The following is a 21,020-nucleotide window of genomic DNA, read 5'->3' as shown; positions in this document are numbered from 1 at the left end:
TTTCACCTTGCTGGGAGCTCCGACAAAAGGAAACAAACTCCTACATCTATCAAAATGGCAGCCTCCACACAGACACTAGAATACACAACCCTGGGGTTCCCTAAACCTCTCATGTTGGCCATTATTATCAGTTTTATAATCCAACGTATCGAACATACACATACTATATACCAGCCATTCTCATCCAGGGTTCTGTGTAGCCCTGGAGTTACCCCCAGAGGATGCTAGGGGTTCCTTAAGTAGTAAGCAATTTCTGCCTCTCCGATAAGTAACCACTGGCACCAGTGATCAATCTGCCCGTGGGAGGGGGGTGGGTCTTTCTTCCCAATGACCACAACTGTAAGGAATATCCCCCCCCCCAGCATCTGTAATGAGGGCGTAACTGCGTTTGTGTCCGGTCTTTGGACTTGAGTCTGACATGCCTGGATTAGATCACTGACAAACAGTAAAAGAAGAGAGGTTACCGAGGAGAACTTATTATAATGGACTACTGAATGGGTGTTGGGAGCAAATATAAGTTTGCTTGAATAATTAACCTCTAGGGTGTCAACAATTACTTTATTACCCAATCTAAAAACATTTAATTTTTTTAATACAATTCTGAGAGTGATCATGTGATTACAGTAGTCAGAAGCTTGCTTCTTCTGAAGCATAGGCAGTGTAGGCTCGTCCTTCGGCTTTAAAAGGCAGAAAAAAACAGGTTTGGGCCATTACGCTTGTGAGGATGTGAATGAAGTGATATCTTATTTTGGACATCACACCCAACATAAAGATGTTGGCCACTTTTTTCAAGGAAAGCCAAGCAGAAAATCATTTGAAAATAACTGAACACAAATGGCTAAACCTATAGGATATTTATATAAATGTTGGAAATGTTAGGGTACATAGTGTGTTTCTTTGTTTCCGTAGATTAAAGACATAAAACCAAATCAGAAGTTAAGATTAAGCCAACCATGGTATGAAAGCTGTATAATACTACCAAGTTCTCCACCTCCCAGGTGCCAACTCCTATGTGCCCAGACGCCCATTAGGGCGAGTTTCAGAATTCTAGCTTGATGGATGTATGAAATTAAATATGTTTTACTTGAAACTGCATATTTTGAGATCCAAACCAATGTGATACTGACACTTGGGATCCCAAAAATGTAATTATGACACCTGGAACCACAAGATGAAACAAGGCATCTCTGTTTCAAAAATGCACATATGTATGGTTGTCCTTCAATTGAACAGTATTACAATACAGTAGTGAATGACTGATGGCCAGCATATGACAATATAATCAATGGCTCTGTAATGTTGATGTATGACCGGTCAGCACATATCTAATGTAGATGTGTAGATAGAATAATGCGTTTTGCGTGTTCATACTTACTTGACAATGCCCTGCCTCCAAAGGAAAGCAGATTAAAACACAATACAAATATTAACCGTTTCTTCCTCATCGTTAAATTTTACAGCATTGCCGCACACTAGTCTAAGCATACAGAAGAAAGCCAAACAGGAGAGCAGCTAATTTTCATAATTTATACCAATGATGCACTTATCCATACAACCAAGCAAATTTCAGCTTTCATTATGGTTTTTTATTGGACGTTTTTTGGATAGGAGTACTCTTCTGTCTGCCTTATTAAATATAGCCATTTGAGCTTATTTAACAAGGTAATGTAAAAAGTAGATAAGACTTTCAGTAACCCACAGCAGCCAATTAGCTTGCACCATACATCAGTTTTGAGCTTTTAGAACAAATACAAACTTTGATTGGCTGCTGTGGTCTATTACACATTGCTCCTGTCCTTATCAAGTAAAGGCTATAAATTTAATCTCATAGCTAATAAAGTACAAAGTCATTTGCATTGTACTTACATAATCAGCATTTGTATTCATCATCTTCTCCTGTGTAGCTTTTATTGTTTTGCATTCAATTATGTCATGACCTGTAGCAATCATCATTTCCTTGTATCTACATAACATGTGTTCACTGCTTGTATGACCAAAAGTTTCTTTGATATCAATATAAAGCTCAATGTTTTTTTTACTTAACATGCATGAAGCTTGGGAAGATGAGCGAGACACCATACCAGTAAGATGGGAGTTTAGTGCACACTCAGCTCCAATCCATGGGCAAATATGTTGGGCCAGGAACAGAGCAATGACCTTGCAGAGCTTTCAGGCTCGGCGCAGGAGGTGCCATGGCATATTATCGCATATCCAGAGACGCAAGCATTGGTTTTGTTGTGGCCTGCTTACACTCTAAGCTTCAACAAGACCAAAAGAAGTGTGCTTATTAGTAATTCTCTATATACAATAGCATAAGGAGCATTTGGCAAATCCCATTTCAAAAATATGTGTTCGAATTTATTACATAATTAGATTACTATTAGGGGATCTGTATCCGAAAAGTCGAGGGACAAACTTTTGTAATGTTATGTACAGTGTCATAAGTAACAGAACGGAAGATGTTGTGTACATTGAGTCTCCATCTTATTACAATCTGTACACTGTTCTATTTAAAAGCTTTGGTACAATAATTGCTACACAGCCTGATGTACTGTGCAAGTTCCATTCATCATGTGAAGAACACAGGATAGTCCAAAAAGCTGAATCTGAACGACACTGTTTAGGACCTCCTAAAAGTGCATTTTCATTACTCAGCCCTTACCCTGTCCGCCTTTGGGAAATCCCTGAAAACTCACTTATTCAGGGAGGACTAGCCCACCTCCACCTAAGAACTGTACCTGAGTCACCTCCTTCAGATCATCCCTGCAGCTATTACCTTTTGTACCAACTCCCCCTCGCTTTAGATTATAAGCTCCATGAGCAGGACCCTCTATTGCTTCTGTATTGAACTGTATTGTAATTGTATTGTCCCCCCTCTACATTGTAAAGAGCTGCGTAAACTGTTGGCACTATAAAAAATCCTGACCTGTGTAATTATAATAATAATTAGGGTTGTCCCGATACCGATACCAAGCATTTGCCCGAGTACTTGTATTCGGGCAAATGCTCCCGATGCTTCACCCGATACTTGTACTGTCAGGGGTGATCAGTGTGTGGGCAAGTTACAGGCACCAATCACTGCTATATAGTGTATTCCCGCCATGTATTCCCGCCGCGTATTCCTCCGTGTATCTCTCCCCTTCCGTGCTCCTCCACCCCCTGGAACTGTCAGGATGGAGAGCGGGGTAGGAGCTGGTAAATCCGGCTCCTTACTGCTCCGAATGGACAGAGTCAGTGATCACTGACTCGGTCCATTCACATAACTGAAACATCGTAAACTGTGATTACAATGTTTCAGTTTATGAATAAAGAGAACATGCTGTCTTCACTCCATTCATTTTCAGAGCAGCTGATGCTGCTGAGAAAGGGACTGGGGAACATGTGTCCTTAGTCCCTTTCCCTGTCTCAAAGGGGTGATGTCAGAGGTCTGTTAAGACCCCTGATATCTCACCAAAGCCCCCCAACAGGGCTGAAAAAAAAATACAAAAATTATTGTAGAAAAAATAAAAGAAAAAACACACTGACACAGAAAAAAATTGTAAAAAAAAATATTGTAAAAAATTAAAAACAAACTGTTAAAGATAAAAAAAAAAATACTGACACATGTGCTGCTGTCACATGAGATTAAAAAAAAGTATCGGTATTCGGTATCGGCGAGTACTTGAAAAAAAGTATCGGTACTCGGTCTTAAAAAAGTGGTATCGGGACAACCCTAATAATAATAATAATAATTATAGTTACTGGAATACTAGTACAAGTTCACAGATGAGCAGCTTCCTGTCTAATTCATACAAATATAAAAAGGCCAAATACCACCACTACTTTCTGGTCATCAAAACTATTTATTATGGCACACAGCAAAAAGCAGTATTCTACATAAACCAATCCAAAATTACTTCTTACCAATGCCATTTTATAATGATGAAATTGGATTTCTTTGGGCTCCTGTATTTTATATGTCACCTTTTCTTTTTTAACTGCTTCACAGAAACTGCCAAGATTTAGATAGATTAGTTCCCTTTTGGGGTGGGCGGATGCTGGGTTGAGCCCCTATGGTCTGGTAGTGTGCAGAGTCACTGGTTACTCGCCCTGCTTTCCTTCTATCTCCAGATTATTGTATGACATGTTTTCTAGTTCTACCATGGGAACCCCACATGTGGGATTAAGGCTAGAGTCTTTTTCCCCACCGATTGTGTATTTCTAAATATGTGCAAGCTTGTACTATCTCCTTGAATATTTCTGTACGTTGTATTTCATATCATTCCTGTATTTGTCAAAAATCTTAATAAAGTAATAAGGAAAAAAAAGAAAAAAGATTTAGATAGATTAGTCCTCTGGCAATGAAAGAACAGAAATACATCATGGCACCCTTTCAGACTGCCAAACATACGCAACAACATCACGTATGATGAAACGCGTCTGAAGGAGGGTACGTGCTGACGTCACCACACTGTCTCACTAGGAGGATAGGAGTTTACTTTTGTAGCCGGCCGGCTTCATATTTTATGCGTGATTTTTAAACTTGGAAATGTAAGTGCAATATATTTTTACTTTAGCAATAAACTAGGAATTAGACAATATTACGCTATGGTCAGTTTCTCTTTTTGGGTCCATTGCTGAATATTACGATTACGGATCTTATGGTGCTATCAGTGTGTGAATCAGTGCAACCATCCATCCAGGGTTCCCCAAGATCATCTGTGCAAGCAAAGGCCTTGGCTGAGCTTTAGCCACATGCCTGGTTTGCTTGCTATATGGTAAGCGAGTTTTCTATATGGTGGCGGTGCACTTTTGTGAATCAATCACTGCGGTGTCTACAATAAGATGAATTCATCTCGCCATTTGAAACTACTAAAACAAGTTCATGTTCTTCAATCGATTAACCATGTATATTTTTGGACTTTAATTATCGGTAATTCTATCCATTGCTTTTTAAAGCACCTTGGTACTGGAATGTCAGACAGCAAGACCAACATCTGCTCCATTCTGTGTGGCCTGATGGACCAACATTCAACAGGTATTGGAATTCACTTATTTTTTAAACCTAAAGTAAAGAGTTTGTAAAAAAACATTTTTGCCTAAATGGGTGTAATTGATCAATACGGTATCCATCTAACCAAACAGAAGGTACCATAACTGGTTCCAGAATATCACTAACAGACCTACATCAAATATCTAAAGTTATTTTTATTTTCCCCTTCCCCTACAAACCTAATCAACATACAGTTTAAATTATATCACAGAGAATGGCCTGGGAAAGACCTTTAACCAATTCTGCATATATCTATGCAGCTATAAAGCTGCACTTGCTTATGTTAGATTTTTTTAGTATAAAGTTCCTTTAGCACAATCTGAGCCATAGTAACTTTTGCTGGAATATGATCAATAATCATACAAACACAACACGAAAATCATTTTTGTGTTAGTTTTTAAAGAAATATTGACTATCCAATGAATTAGCCTTATACAAACATAACAGATCAGATATCTGGGGAAGCACAGTGACTTAATGCACGATTCCCTGCTTGGTGCATAGGAAAGCCACAAGATAACAACATGGAGAGAGGAAGAGTTGGTGGTTAGCTTAGGGGGGTGGTGAATATGCATGTACTGGTGAAATGCAACATCTCGCAGTCATATTGCATTCTAGAGTTCAAAGCTTTTGCATCTTTTTTGGATGCCACGTGCAAGGAAGCACATGATTCACAGTTGTGAATCCATGCAAAATACTTACCTTCTCAGAAATTGCATGATCATAGAGATTAGAGATGAGCAGGGGTCAAAATACTCGCAAACACCAAAATTATCACCTGATTTTGGCAGGTTACATTGGTATCTGAACCTAATGCCCACAGAAAGGACAGAAAAAGAAAGGGGAGGAAGACAGAAAAAGAGAAAAGAAGACAAGATATAGAGGGAGACAGAAGAAAGGAGTACACAACTTTTCTTCTGCGATTGATCTTTCACTGACATAACAAGAGTGACACTTGCACTGATCAAAAATACTTTTATGCTAATAGGGGGATTTCTTAAGAAGGATGAAAGGTACTATGGGAAGGCATTAACAGTCCAATGCTAGCCATAGATGGAATGATCCTTTAGCTCATTCAACGGAAGATAAGATTTGCAAGTGTTCCAATTACAAAGCACTGTATAGAAACTTTCATTACTGACAATATGTGTATTCTGTTGGGTATTCCTGACAGATTTAAAGTCCCAGATAAAGTCTTATTAGACGAAACATGTCGGGTGGGACCTACGCTATCCTATGTTCTTATCAAAGCTTTTATGTACTACGAAAATGTGAGTTTTCCTTTTTTACCTTTGTTTATATTAAATATCCTTACGGTATTATGCTATGTGGGTCCTTTCTTTAATTTTCTGTTACCACATATGAATATCGAGACCATCTCCTTATGTGATTCTACATTGGAATGTCCATTATCTAATCATGGTGTATCCATGTTGGTGTATTTGGATGTGTTAAACACCATCTTCTTTGCCTTGACAGTGAATATCACCATAAGCTTGCTTGACTTAAAGCGGGAGTTCACCCTAAAAAAAAAATTTAACATTAGATTGATGCTCATTTTGTCAAGGGGAATCGGGTATTTTTTTTAAAATCGAAGCAGTACTTACCGTTTTAGAGAGCGATCTTCTCCGCCGCTTCCGGGTATGGGCTGCGGGACTGGGCGTTCCTATTTGATTGACAGTCTTCCGACAGGCTTCCGACGGTCGCATACATCGCGTCACGAGTAGCCGAACGTCGGTGCTGCTCTATACGGCGCCTACGCACCAACGTTCGGCTACTTTTGGAAAATCGTGACGCGATGGATGCGACCGTCGGAAGCCTGTCAATCAAGTAGGAACGCCCAGTCCCGCAGCCCATACACGGAAGCAGCGGAGAAGATCGTTCTCTAAAACTGTAAGTACTGCTTCGTTTTTAAAAAAACTACCCGATTCCCCTAGACAAAATGAGACTCAATCTAAGGTTAAAAATTTACTTTTCCGGGTGAACCTCCACTTTAAGTGGTATATGCCTCTTTAAGTCCACCTCCTCTGGTAAGCCTCTATTCAGTTGGTGGCATTTTTTTCTACAAGATTTTCCACTCATTTCAAGGATTGTGAAATTTAACAATGTTTACTCATCTCTTCATTTAAGACTTTGGTTTATTATATGTATTCACACTGGTGGACTATTTTCAACTCATTCTTTCATTTTTTTCAATTCAGTTTTTCACAATTGATTTTTGATTTATTATGATGATTTATTAATTTATGTCATTAATTTTCACTTATATCATATCACTGTTTGTTTTTTATTAATAATTTGTGATTATATATATGATCGCTGCACCTTTTTTTCCTTATTTATAAAATTTAAAAATATTATCTGCTACTTTTAATTTTAGATTATATTTAGGTGTCCTTTACTGCCACTAATGTCTTTTTTCTTTTTTAACTGCGGAGCCGTGATCAGTTGCAGAAAAATTTGCAATATAAAACGTAATGAGAACTTTCATCCATTGGCACTTGGGTTTATTGCCCTACATCTAAAAAGATGGTAGATGTGCTGCCATGCTTCAACCTCCACCAAGCAGAGTATAAAACAATCAGCCGCACAGATTTCCATGCTCAGCTTGGCAAGCATGTAGTTGAAATCTATGGAGAGGGAATAGGGCAGCAGGAGGGAGCCACAGAGTTGTATCTCCGGCATTGGATTAAATGTGCAGAAACAGTAACATCTCATGTTGATTTTCCTTTTTTCTGTTTGTATTGTTAACCACTTGACCACTGGGCACGTAAACCCCCTTAATAACCAGACCAATTTTCAGCTTTCGGTGCTCTCACAATTTGAATGACAATTACAGTCATTCAGTCAAACAACACTGTACCCAAATGAAATTTTCGTCCTTTTTTTCACACAAATAGAGCTTTCTTTTGGTGGTATTTAATCACCGTTGGGTTTTTTATTTTTTGCGCTATAAGAGAAAAAAGACTGAAAATTCTGTAAAAAATAATAATTTTTCTTTGTTTCTGTTATAAAATTTGGCACATTTAGTATTTTTTCTTCATTCTTTTGCTTAAATGTGAAAGATGAAGTTACGCCGAGTAAATAGATACCCAACAGGTCAACCTTCAAAATTGCACACGCTTGTGGAATGGCGCCAAACTTTGCTACTTAAAAATCCCCATAGACGACGTTGCAGGGTATTGTGGAGTATTGTGGGGTATTGCGGAGTATTGCGGGGTATTGTGGAGTATTGCGGAGTATTGCGGAGTATTGTGGGGTATTGTAGAGTATTGTGGGGTATTGTAGAGTATTGTGGGGTATTGTAGAGTATTGTGGGGTATTGTAGAGTATTGTGGGGTATTGTAGAGTATTGTGTGGTATTGCAGGGTATTGCGGAGTATTGCGGGGTATTGTGGAGTATTGCGGGGTATTGTGGGGTATTGCGGGGTATTGCAGGGTATTGCGGGGTATTTCGGGGTTTTGCAGGGTATTGCAGAGTATTGTGGGGTATTGTGGGGCATTGCGGAGTATTGCGGAGTATTGCGGGGCATTGCAAAGTATTGCGGGGCATTGCGGAGTATTTTGGGGCATTGCAGAGTATGGGGGCATTGCAGAGTATGGGGGCATTGCAGAGTATGGGGGCATTGCAGAGTATGGGGGCATTGCAGAGTATGGGAGCATTGTAGAGTATGGGGGCATTGTAGAGTATGGGGGCATTGTAGAGTATGGGGGCATTGTAGAGTATGGGGGCATTGCAGAGTATGGGGGCATTGCAGAGTATGGGGGCATTGTAGAGTATGGGGCCATTGTAGAGTATGGGGGCATTGTAGAGTATGGGGGCATTGTAGAGTATGGGGGCATTGCAGAGTATGGGGGCATTGCAGAGTATTGCACAGGGAGGGATGGATGGATGGCTGGATCTGTGACTACATGTGTCACAGATCCAGCCCGCAGCAGCAGCAGCAGCTGCTGCTGCTGCTTCCGCTCTCTCCCCTCTCCTCTCTCACACTGTACCGTTCGGTATAGAGAGGAGAGGGAGGAACCGGCGTCATCACATGACGCCGGTTTGTTTACTAGTGATCGCTCCGTCATTGGACGGAGCGATCACGTGGTAAATCGCCGCTATCAGCGGCGATTTACCGTGATCCGTGATCAGCCGGCGGTCACGGAGACTCCCGTGTGCGCGCCCCACAGGGCGCGCGGGAGCGCGACTCTGGGAGGACGTACATTGACGCCCTCCCAGAGTTAAGCAACCGCCTTGTCGACGTATTTCGTCTATAGGGCGGTTGCTAACTGGTTAAAATACTAATAAATATATTTTCAACTCTAAATGTGCAGAAACAAAGATGACCATGAAAGCTTTTTTTTGTATCTGCCCCAATTTACGGGCAGTGCAGACTCAAGGGGCAGCAGCTTTGGGCCCCACAACAAAGACTGGGCCCCGGGCAGCTTCCCCGTTTGCCCCACTTTAAAGAAGGCCCTGAATGCCATAATTATGTAATGGTGGGAAACCATTTTGTGTCAAGGGGTACGTAATTAGAAGCTCACGTGGTCTTTTATTCTCTGCCACCTACAGCGCCTATATGTGGGCCAATCAACAACCAATAAACGTTGTTTTATACTCTGTTGATAACCAGGCTATTTAAAAGCCACCCTTGAGAGAATGCCTGCTGAAATAAAAAGATGTTGGAAAGTGATATATGGTTGTAAAATAAATGCTTTAGTTTTTGATTGAAATGTGAGATGGTTTCTGCAGCAACCAGCCCAATTACAACCTATCTTTGGTCGTACCCGCTTGCCTGTTCTGTTGAACGGGACTGTTGAAACACGTTCATTCCATCATGATCTGCAGCGCTGATCAGTGTATTCTGAAAGCGGAGGAGTCCCCACTGTCAGAATACAATAGCAAAGCAGCAAGGATTCCTCCACCCACCTCGCTTCTGTGGATGACGAAATCTGATCAGCGGGCTGATCGGAAAAAAATGAATCATTTATGGCCAGCCTTAGTCTAACCACTTTTATCATACTCCACATAATCTGGATGCTTGAAATATGTCAGATGGCCAACCCAGGCCACCCACAGCCAAGATTAAAGAACATTAAGGGAGAAAGGGGGCAACTACTAAGTGCAGCATTAAAATCATCCACTTTATTAAAATACAATTGGCAAGTCACTGGGTTAACAGATAAAAGGCATATCTCCACAAGAACACCGCCGGCAGCCACACTGACGTCTCCTCCTGCTTGTGCAGCCAGCCACTGTGTGGGAAAGCTTGGGACTGCTGGAAAAGGAAATAGGAAGTGCCAGTAACCCAGCAACCATCCTGGAGTGCACAGGAAGCAGGTGTGGAAGTGACGTCACGTGGGATGTTCTGTGGGCGTGGTGGCATGTTTCAGAGCCTCCTGCTCTTTCTTCAGAGCCTGGTGGCTGCACAAGCAGTATGGGCCATCAGTGGGACTGACAGTGGTGTTCTTGTGAGGACATGCTTTTTATCTGTTAACCCAGTAAGTTGCCAATTGTATTTAAATAAAGTAGATGATTTTAATGCTATACTTAGTGGGTGCCACCTTTCACCCTTATGGTCTTTAATCTTGGCTGTGGGTGACCTGGGTTGGCCATCTGACTTATTTCAACCATCCAGATTGTGTGGACTATAATAGAAGTGGTTAGACAAAGGCGCTAAAGTGGATGGTTTTAATGCAACACCTAGTGGGGGCCCCCTTTCTCCCTTTTTGTTTCATTACAGAGGCTGCTTTCTACTCTGGGGTAGCTGCCCTAAGTGAGCCTGTGGATAACATTACAAGCATACCCCACTTTTAAGTACACAATGGGGTTTATTTACTATCGCTGGAGAGTGCAAAATCAGGCTAATTTCTGCATAAAAACCAATGAACTTCCATGTTTCATTACCAGGCTTAATTGAACACGCTGGGGTTAGAAGCTCATTGGTTTCTATGCAGAAGTGAGCCAGATTTTGCACTCTCTAGCGATAGTAAATAAACCCCATTGTGTACTTAAAGGAAAAAAATGTTTTGCCTAAAATTAATGTCTGCAAGGTAGACAGACAGAATAGTGTAATGATTACGAGTAAATACCTATTAAACTCCTTCATCTATATCACCTCCGGCATTCTAGTTTCTGTTCTCTCATTCACTTCCTGGTTTGCATCGCTCGTTCATGTAAGAACTAAATTTCCCAGTATGAATTGTGGCACACCCAGTAATTCACACCTCCTTGAAGTCTCTAACACGTAGAGAGCGTCCTGCAGCACAGATGTAGTTCCCAGGAGGGGGCGAGCACGTCACTGACCACCGCAGTAAACACTCCCGTCGCGGTGGTCAGTAAAATCAGACAAGCAGGAAGTGAACAGAGAAGAAATAGAGCAACTTCTGAGCAAAAATGAACAATGAGGAAGTGAAAAGAGGAATGTCTGCAGGTAAAGGATGCTTATTATGAAATAAAATGTTTTCCTTTACAACCCCTTTAAATGTGGGTTATGCCTTTACAGGACTATTTGTTCAGGTTGGCCTTTTATGGACTTTGGCTGCTTTCCCTATTAGTGCCATGTATCATTTTGTTTGAAGATTAAAGACCACGTTGGATGACCTGGTCCACTTCTATGTAGGCACTTTTATCCTAATTGAACCCAGCATCAGGTTGATACTACCGATGGAGTTCAAGAGGATGTGAGAGATGAAAAATAATAATAATAAAAAATGCTTTTTATGAACAATATAAACAGTCAAAGACTTTTGAAGAGTTAATTCTTTGAAGATATTTCACTAATTCATTCATTTGTAAATTTAATACTTGAATTTTTATTGTTCTGGCCAAAAAAACGATCCATCTATGGCCCACATAGTTCTGAATGGACTGCTTCCTACATGATAAAAGCTAGCATGAAATGGTCAATGGGTGGTTTCTGAATGATCATGTACTGTACTCCCTCCATTCAGCTGGGAGACATTATCAAGATCTCAACTACATCTAATCTGACATAAGCAATAAAACTCAGCTCAGCTTAATCTTGAGTGTCATTTTTAGATGTACGGTTATTGATGATATTTATGGCTGTTATGTTAATAAAATGTGCCAGTCTGTTATCGCAGGAATATTTGTCATCCACAATGCGGTTAATACGTTTTTGGATGTAACCATATTTAGCTACAAACATGATATCACAACAACCTTTATGATTTAAAACCGATTAAATTCAGACACATTTCTCTAAAAATGCATAGCAACGTATTTTTTTTGTATACATGAAGACAATTCACTTGTGTTTAGTGTCTGAGAAGGGATAGGCAACTGATTTCATTCAAATATAATCATTTCAAAACCTCATCCTCCTTAAAAGATAATTCCACCAAGTATTAAAAGTTCAGTGTTGGGTATAACTAAGTGTCTTAAAGCTGGTTACATTTTTTTCCCCCCATGCAGTGGGGCTGTGCTCGCACGGCTTGTTTAGTCTAAGGGGTAAACACCGAGCCTATACTCACCCGATCCTTTGAAAAACAGCTCCCCCATATTCAGCAGTGGACTGTAGCCAGTGTATGGGCGTGATGACGTCAGGAACATGCCACCACACAAGACACCTGGACTGCGGGGGAGAGCAGGAGCTGGAGGGACCTGTCTTTCACTGGGAGGATCGGAGGATTAGGCAAGTATATCTCAGCTCTCCGACAAAAAAAGAGCCATTAACTGCGGGCAATTTTTTTTTTCTCATGCAGTGGGCTGGGCCTAAACTGCATGGGAAAAAAAAAATTGCCCACAGTTAAACTTTAAAAGACACAATCGGGCCTATTCCTGGTGTAGGATTTCTGTGATGAGATCAAACAGCTGGAAGGCTAACACCGTCCTCTTAATTGCTGCTGTGCTAAAGATGGCAGTAGATCTCCACTGTGTGTATTTTGTATTTAGTTGAAGATAAACTAATAGGGTTGGTTTGACTTCTGTTTTTTACATGAATTAGAAAACATCAAAATCGTAATGGTTGTAAAGATGTCATATGACCTAATTATGGTAGCTCTCACCATACTCTCAATCACTAAATTCTACCCAACAATAAAAATGTAATATTAAACAGAATTATCTTTTAAGAGTATTATTTGCATGTGATGCAGAGATCACCCACACCTTGTATCAGCACTGGAATGTACCTTTCCTCCACTGAGGCTTCTTTTATCTGATGGTGGGGCTTTATTCCTTCCATTTCTCGGATACTAACAGCAAAAATTTTAGTGGTATAATCAATAGCTTTCTCTCTCGCCACATCACTGTCATAACCTAGGTAGAGAAGTGAGAAAAAACAGTTCTCATTATTAATCCAATATACATATAGATAATAGAGTTGAGAGAACCCGAACTGTAAAGTTCAGTACGGACTTTGGGTTTTTCCCGAACCCGAACCCGAATAATTGGAAAAAGTTCGGGTCCGGGTTCGGAGTTCGGGAAAAAAAAAATACGCGGAGGTCCCCGCAAATTCAATAACCAGACCCTTTAGGTCTGGTATGGATATTAGGGGAACCCCGCCGTCAATTTAAAAAAAAAATGACGTGCGGTTCCCCCTAAATATCCATAACCAGACCCTTCAGGTCTGGTGTGGATTTTAAGGGGAACTCCACCCCAAATTTAAAAAAATAATGGCGTGGAGTTCCCCCTAAAATCCACACCAGACCCGTTATCCGAGCATGTTGACCTGGCCGGCCGCAGAAAAGAGGGGGGACAGAGTGCGGCCCCCCCTCTCCTGAACCACACCAGGCCACATGCCCTCAACATTGGGAGGGTGCTTTGGGGTGCCCCCCAAAGCACCTTGTCCCCATGTTGATGGGGACAAGGGTCTCATCCCCACAACCCTTGCCCGGTGGTTGTGGGGGTATGCGGGCGGGAGGCTTATCAGAATCTGGAAGACCCCTTTAACAAAGGGGACCCCCAGATCCTGACCCCCCCTGTGTGAAATGGTAATGGGGTACACTGTACCCCTACCATTTCACGAAGGAAGTGAAAATAGTAGTTGTCTGAAAAAAAAACACACACGCCGTTAAACAAAATACTTTATTAATTAAACCAAATAAAAATCCAGCGGTGAAAATAGACGATCCATGCTGCTGCCTGATCCCTCGTTGTCTTGTATCCAGCGGCGGGTTAGTTCTCCATCGACGGGTGTATGGGTGTTCTGGCCCACGATTGGTCCAGCGATAAGAAGATCCGTCCATTCAGAGCACAGCTCCGCGAATGACGTTCCGGAGCTTGACGTTTCTTTTATAGGGGAGGCAAACCATGCATCACGTGACCCCGCCCCCCTCTGACGCACACTGTGCTACATCACTGGGAAAGCCCTATTCCTTACTAGGGAATAGGGCTATAGGGCTGTCCCAGTGACGTCCCAGTGTTGCGAGCACTGAACTTATTCTCTCCGGATCATTTCTATATATGAGAACTGCTTGGTCTTTAGGTATTCCGCTGTGCTCCAACAGGTCATGTTTTCTGAATTTCCCTCAGATGAAAACGACTGTCATAATTACTAATGCAGACAGTGAAACTGATCACATCACCTGTGCAAAATAATGGAGAGCCTGAACACGTGACCTGTTGAGGGAACGTAAGGACTGGAGTTGAGAAACATTGTTCTACAGTATATACTCTGTAAAGTAGCATAATATGTATTGTTGTGCTAATAACTATAATATACGGGCTGGCGTATCCCCTGGGAGTTTCAATGAACCCTGTGAAAAAGGAAATTTGCTGGTTTGATTATCAGTATTGCTCATTCCTACCTCCATCCTCTTCAGCATCAGTGTCCGACTCTTCACTATCCGCAGGTTTGCTCTCTAGATTTCCAAAAGCCTCTCGCGTCCAGATCATCAGTGCTGTATCTGCTCCCCCCACAGTCAGCAGGGTGGAATCATCATATAACCATCTGACATTGGTCACGTGTGCGCTATGGCCAACATACTTTTTGAACCTTGCATCACGACCCTGAAAAATCAGAAACACAAATGGAATGAAGTCATACAAGGGGAGTTTTTTTTTGTGTGACTTGTCATTGGTCAGGCCTACAGACATCCCGCTGCCAACTTGCCATTCTGTTGGGCAACGATTAATCTACCAAGATGTACAATACCATGACAATACTGTTGCTTAAGATAAGAAAAAATGGTGGATATTTATAATTGCTTTAGAAATGTTCTTGGTGCTCTTCTAGCTTCTGGACTCAGGACTGCTCTTTTGAATGCCAAATGACCAACGTTCTTTCAATTGTGAAACTCTTTCTTCTGTGTTAAGCAGAGAGAACTCAGTTTGCCAACATTCATGCAACCTAATGGTATATAACAGAAAAAGTGAGGGTAGGTGCAGTCTATTTTCTACTCAGCCGTAGCAGCAATGCAGGTGGAGAAGGAAGTCGAGGGGAGCTTCACTCCTCTATAATTGCTTCAGTCATCCCATGTGAGCTTGGTCACCATCTTGGGTCAGGTATAGTCTATTTAAGACCCTGGGTTTGGTGCACATTTTGCGTGTGTAGTAGGGACAGGTCACAGAGACAGTGTTTAGCATTAGGGAGAGGTTTCAGGCAAGAACGGAAAGTGCAGGGACATGCCATCCTTCCTGGAAGCCTCCCCACTTGGGTACAGACAGCGAAGGGCTGCATTTCGCCACTTGAGACAGATGCTGTTGGCACACCTGCTGCCTCTACCTCATCCATGTATATTCTGTGAGTGCGTTGGGTCGGGTTGCCTCCCCACCGGGCTTGTTGTGCATTGCTGACTTTCAATTTCAATACAGTTCTGTTTTCTGCAACTGAACTTTGAGTGTTTACTGCCGCTGCACCGCTCCATAAGCAGGTAGCGATGTCCTCTCTTTGTTATAAATCAGCCCCATAGTGACCTGTTAGAAATCTTCTTCCACTGATCTGACAGCTCTAAATTGCTGAAAGTTGATATGGTTTACTGGCTTTATACATTATCACTGTTCACTGCACTGTTTTATAAAAAAAAAACAAAAACAAAAACAAAAAAACACTGATATATAGAGAAGTCATTGGAATAATGAAGTTATATCTACCTTTACTGGGTAGGAAAACAATTTCACAAATCCAAAATCATCCCCAGTTGCTAAAGATTTCCTGTCTTTGGTAAGAGATGCTGAATTTACATCTGTCACATCACTGTGCGCCGGCCAGATCCCTTCACACGTAGGACCGAGGACACAAGTCCATGTGTGCCACTCAATTCGTTCAATCTGTAAAGGGTAGTATATGGTTAAATAGAGGAGAAAAAAACAGCATATGTATCACAGAATAAAGGCAAAAAGAAATAGTTACAGTTTGCAAACGTCATACCTTTTAAGACATGGGTGCCCAACCAGTGGCCCGGGGGCCACATGTGGCCCGCGGAGCCCTCTGATGTGGCCCTCTGCCTCCTGTTCTGGGATAGCAGGTTGGCAAGCCCAGATCACGGGTTGCCAACCGCCATCCCAGAGCAACAGTTTTGTGAATGAAGCCGCTGGTAGAGGAATCAAGCACTGAGCAATAGACTTCTGTTATTATCTGCGGGTTTGTTGCACTTTCACCTGCAGGATATAATAGAAGTTTATGGCAAAGTGCAGCTAACAAGCAAAAAATATACAGGTGCACTGCGCTGCACCTGCGGTTTAGGCAAATCGCAGTGCATCAGTGTGAAAGCCGCCTTAGGCCCCTTTCACATGCTCAGTCCGACCCAATCAGACTTAATATTCACCTATTCAGCAGATGTAAACAGGCCTGTGTCCTACCTAAAAAATCAAAAAGTAGAAAGGGATCTGCCCCCTTCCGTCTGGGCAGATTGGATTGGATCGGAGGGCCCTTTAAAGTGGGCTGTGTCCGTGGACACGAACCTGTCATCCTCCTGCTCCTCTGATTGTGGCCCCCGACCAGTTACCAATTCGCTTAAGTGGCCCTCGCTCTTCAAAAGGTTGGGCACCCCTGTTTTAAGACAAGGAATATTTTATACGTATATCCTTGCACTTTAAAAATATAATTTATATGGCTTCAGAACTAGTCACACTTAGCTTAAATAGACTATAACATTGGCGACAATATGATGCGTTACATATAGGGGATTCCAATACTTTTTTCTAAATGTTGTAATGATCCCAGATGAGTTTATGATTTTATTTAGCGTGGGGATAATTTATCAAAGAAAGAGAGATTCAAACTTTTTTTTCTTTTTCCATAATATATTTATTGGAAGTTTTGTCAAAATACAAAGAATAACAACAGGGACAATCATATAAAGGGATACATTAGAGGGCAGTCAAACACTGGGCCACATTCAAGAAGCAATTGCGCCCGTGTACCCATAGGTTACACGGCGCACTTGCTTACTTGCTCCGGCGTAGCGAATGCTCCTGATTCAGGAACATCGCTACGCCGACTGCAGCCTAAAATCTGCGTGGCATAAGGCTCTTATGCCACGCAGATTTTAGGCTGCATTCTTGCGTTGACCGCTAGGGGGCGCTCCCATTGTGATCAGCGTATAGTATGCAAATTGCATACTAACACCAATTCACAAAGTTGCGCGGGCCCTGCGTACGCAAGGTACGGAGTTTCCGTACGGCATCTTTAGCGCAAGGCTGCTCCTGCTAATAGCAGGCGCAGCCAATGCTAAAGTATAGCCGCCCTTCCCGCGACGTGAAATTTGAATTTCACGTTGTTTGCGTAAGTGATTCGTGAATGGCGCTGGACGCCATTCACGTTCACTTTGAAGCAAATGACGTCCTTGCGACGTCATTTGCCGCAATGCGCGTCCGGAAAGTTTCCCGACGGAGCATGCGCTCTACGCTCGGCGCGGGAGCGCGCCTAATTTAAATGATTCCCGCCCCCGGCGGGATCATTTACATTGCGCACGCTTACGCCGGGCAATTTTGCCGGCGCCCCCTCGCAATTTACAGAGCTACTGCTCCGTGAATCGAGGGCAGCGCAAAATATTTGCGGGGCGCAGGGCAAAATCGTTGCCCTGCGCCTCCGCAAATATAGCGCAAATGTACCTGAATCTGGGCCACTATCTTTACCAGATAAACCACTTTGGGTCTAATGGCCCGTACACACAATCCGAAAACCAGACGACAGATTGTACGTTTTTTTTTGCATGCTAGTCGCATATCGAAAATGGAAAGGTTACTTAAAGCGGTGGTTCACCCTTAGAGGGCACTTTTTAGCTTTAGATTCCTGCTCGTTTTTACTAGGGGAATCGGCTATTTGTTTTAAAATATGTGCAGTACTTACCCGTTTACGAGATGCATCCTCTCCGTCGCTTCCGGGTATGGGCTGCGGGAATGGGCGTTCCTTCTTGATTGACAGTCTTCCGAGAGGCTTCCGACGGTCGCATCCATCGCGTCACGATTTTCCAAAAGAAGCCGAACGTCGGTGCGCAGGCGCAGTATAGAGCCGCACCGACGTTCGACTTCTTTCGGCTACGAGTGACGCGATGGATGCGACCGTCGGAAGCCTCTCGGAAGACTGTCAATCAAGAAGGAACGCCCGCTCCCGAAGACCCATACCCGGAAGCGACGGAGACGATGCATCTCGAAAACGGGTAAGTACGGATCATATTTTAATACAAATAGCCGATTCCCCTAGACCGAACGAGCAGGAAGCTAAGGGAGAAAAAAAAAAAAAAAGAAATTGGTTGAACTCCCGCTTTAAGTTACGGAAATTTTCGTACAACAGAATAAAAAAAAAATCGGAAGTGACGTCATGTGTTGTAGTGTATTTCTATAGTATTTTCGGAAGACAACTGTACAAATTAAATGAAAATCGTACAATCTGGTATAATACGAGAACATTTTTCGCGTTTGTCTGATTAGATAATATCGGATGAACTGTCCAAATTGGCTCTCAAAAACTCTGTACTAACGATCCTCTTATCGATCCTCGATTTGAATATGTATTTATTATGGGAGTTCTCAGATCTTTTCCATTTATTGTCTATCTGCCTGGGTATGTTCAGCTTTAGCAACAATTCTAATGAGACAGCGAAGGAGAATAAATACCTCTGCAGATTTAAGGACGTATCTTTTTCCTCTTGGAGCTTCAAAAAATAACTGTTCTTTGGCACCAGTATTAACTTGCAGCAATTTACCTTTATTTATTTGGAAAGAAAAGATACATTATTAGCCGTCCGAGCATACAAAAGTAAAAAGTGCTTCAAGAGCAATTTCCTATGCTTAAAGCATTTGCTAATTTTTTTTTTTTTTTTTTTGGTGGGGGGTATTTTTAGTTCATTTTGCACATGTCCTGGAGATAATAATATGTCATCTGTCAGCTCCTAAGAACATCACTGTACTGACAAAACACTCTTCCACAGCCAATTCTCCTTACAGTAACTAGATAGAAAATGGGCAAAACAGAGCTGGCAAAGCTTAAAGGGGGTTGTAAAGGTAAAAAAAAAAATCACCTTATGGATTAAGGTGAAAAAACTTCCGACTATACCGCCCCCCCGGGCCCCCCGTTATACTTACCTGACCCCCTCGAAAGTCCCGCGCTCGGCCCCAACATCCTCTTTGTCGCTCAGCCTGCCCGTTGATTGGCTAGAGCGGATGGATTTAAAGCAGCGCAGCCATTGGCTGGCGCTGCTGTCAATCACATCCAATGGCGCAGAGCGCCGAGGGGCAGGGCCGAGTGATACAGTGAGCGGCTATGGCCGCTAGCTGTATCACGGGAGCGCCCACAAGGACTCTTGTGGGGAGGACCAGAGACAGCCGCCAAGGCACCCCGAGGGACCCCAGAAGACGTGGATCGGGGCCACTCTGTGCAAAACGAGCTGCACAGTGGAGGTGGTAAGTATAACATGTTTATTATTTAAAAAAAAAAAAACTTTACAACCCCTTTAATTGTGGGTTGAATTATTTTGGAGGTGGGGATTAGTGTTTGCTGAACAAGTTCTGGATCTCCTGTCCAGGCCATTTTTCAGTTTTTAGCACTGTCATACTTTGAATGACAATTACTCAGTCATGCAACACTGTATCCGTAACAATTTTACATAACACCGCCTAATTTGAATTGCAGAAACCTCCAGGTGTATAACCTGTGAACACTGACTCTAAATAAAACCATATTTTACCTCTGGAATCCCAGTCAATGTGCGTGATATAGCTGGAGGCACCTTTGCAGATTCCAACTCTCTTGCTTGAAAGTACATTATAGATATCCACAAAATTATCATGTGATGCCACAGCCAGATACTTTCCAGCATCTACAAAAAATATTAACCATTAAAAAAAAAAAGATAAAAACAAAAAGAAAATGCAATCACAGGTTCATAGTTATATCTCCAGTCAAGGTCTACAGTAAGATTCTGTTCTGTGCTTCTGTTCTTTTAACATGTGGGTGGCACAGTGGCTTAGTGGTTAGCAGATCTGCCTTACAACACTAGATTTTTCAGCTAATATCCTGACCCAGGACACTATCGGCATGGAGTCCTTTGTACTTGCTTGGGCTTCCTCTGGGTACTTTGGTTTCCTCCTACTATCTAAAGACATGCTGGTAGGTTAATTTGCTCAACTAAGTGTGCCCAATATGACTTCTAAACATTTTGAGTCCATGGCTGCTTCATTCATGGCGATATAAGAGTTTGCATGCTATCAACATAAAGTGACAAAAACTGGGCTGATTGGATTTTAATGTAGACCTGAACTCAAAACGTAAAGATTTGTGAGCCTATAGTGAATATCTAGAAATGTTAATTGTGCAATAACAGTACCCTGAAAAATCTACCTTTGTCTGGAACTCCTCTTGAATTATACAAGGGCACATTTTTCACAATGTAGAGCCACTCAATAAGAGAATTTCAGATAGTTCATTGAGAATCAGCTGAAATTCAAACAGTGTATGGCCAGCTTTAGGCCTTATTCACACAGAAGTACCAATCCATATGCCTGTGCCAAAGGCCACCTTCAGCCGCTTGGGATGCACGGGTGTTCTGGGTAGGGGCTTGCAGGCAACCTGTTGAAATCAATGACAGGCGGCCA

At 42.2% G+C, this 21,020-nt stretch overlaps 1 protein-coding gene across 3 annotated transcripts in view; it reads right to left on the bottom strand.

The window, feature by feature from the left end:
* Nucleotides 1-21,020, bottom strand: part of EML6 (EMAP like 6) — a 234,721-nt gene that overhangs the window by 53,190 nt on the left and 160,511 nt on the right. For 2 of the 3 annotated variants that reach the window (XM_040351651.1, XM_040351652.1), the window contains exons 23-27: nt 20,114-20,245; nt 19,044-19,132; nt 16,077-16,253; nt 14,792-14,993; nt 13,175-13,301 (exon numbers count right to left, since the gene is read on the bottom strand). In XM_040351651.1, coding sequence (XP_040207585.1) covers nt 13,175-13,301; nt 14,792-14,993; nt 16,077-16,253; nt 19,044-19,132; nt 20,114-20,245 — 727 coding nt within the window. Of the gene's footprint in view, nt 1-1,375; nt 1,391-5,734; nt 5,843-13,174; nt 13,302-14,791; nt 14,994-16,076; nt 16,254-19,043; nt 19,133-20,113; nt 20,246-21,020 lie in introns of all 3 variants that reach the window. The other variant, XM_040351653.1, reaches the window with a different exon arrangement.

The sequence above is a fragment of the Rana temporaria genome, chromosome 4 (assembly GCF_905171775.1).
Source record: "Rana temporaria chromosome 4, aRanTem1.1, whole genome shotgun sequence".
Taxonomy (NCBI): Eukaryota; Metazoa; Chordata; class Amphibia; order Anura; family Ranidae; genus Rana; species Rana temporaria.
Note: the sequence above shows the minus strand (reverse complement) of the source record. Positions and strands in the feature narration are given on the sequence as shown.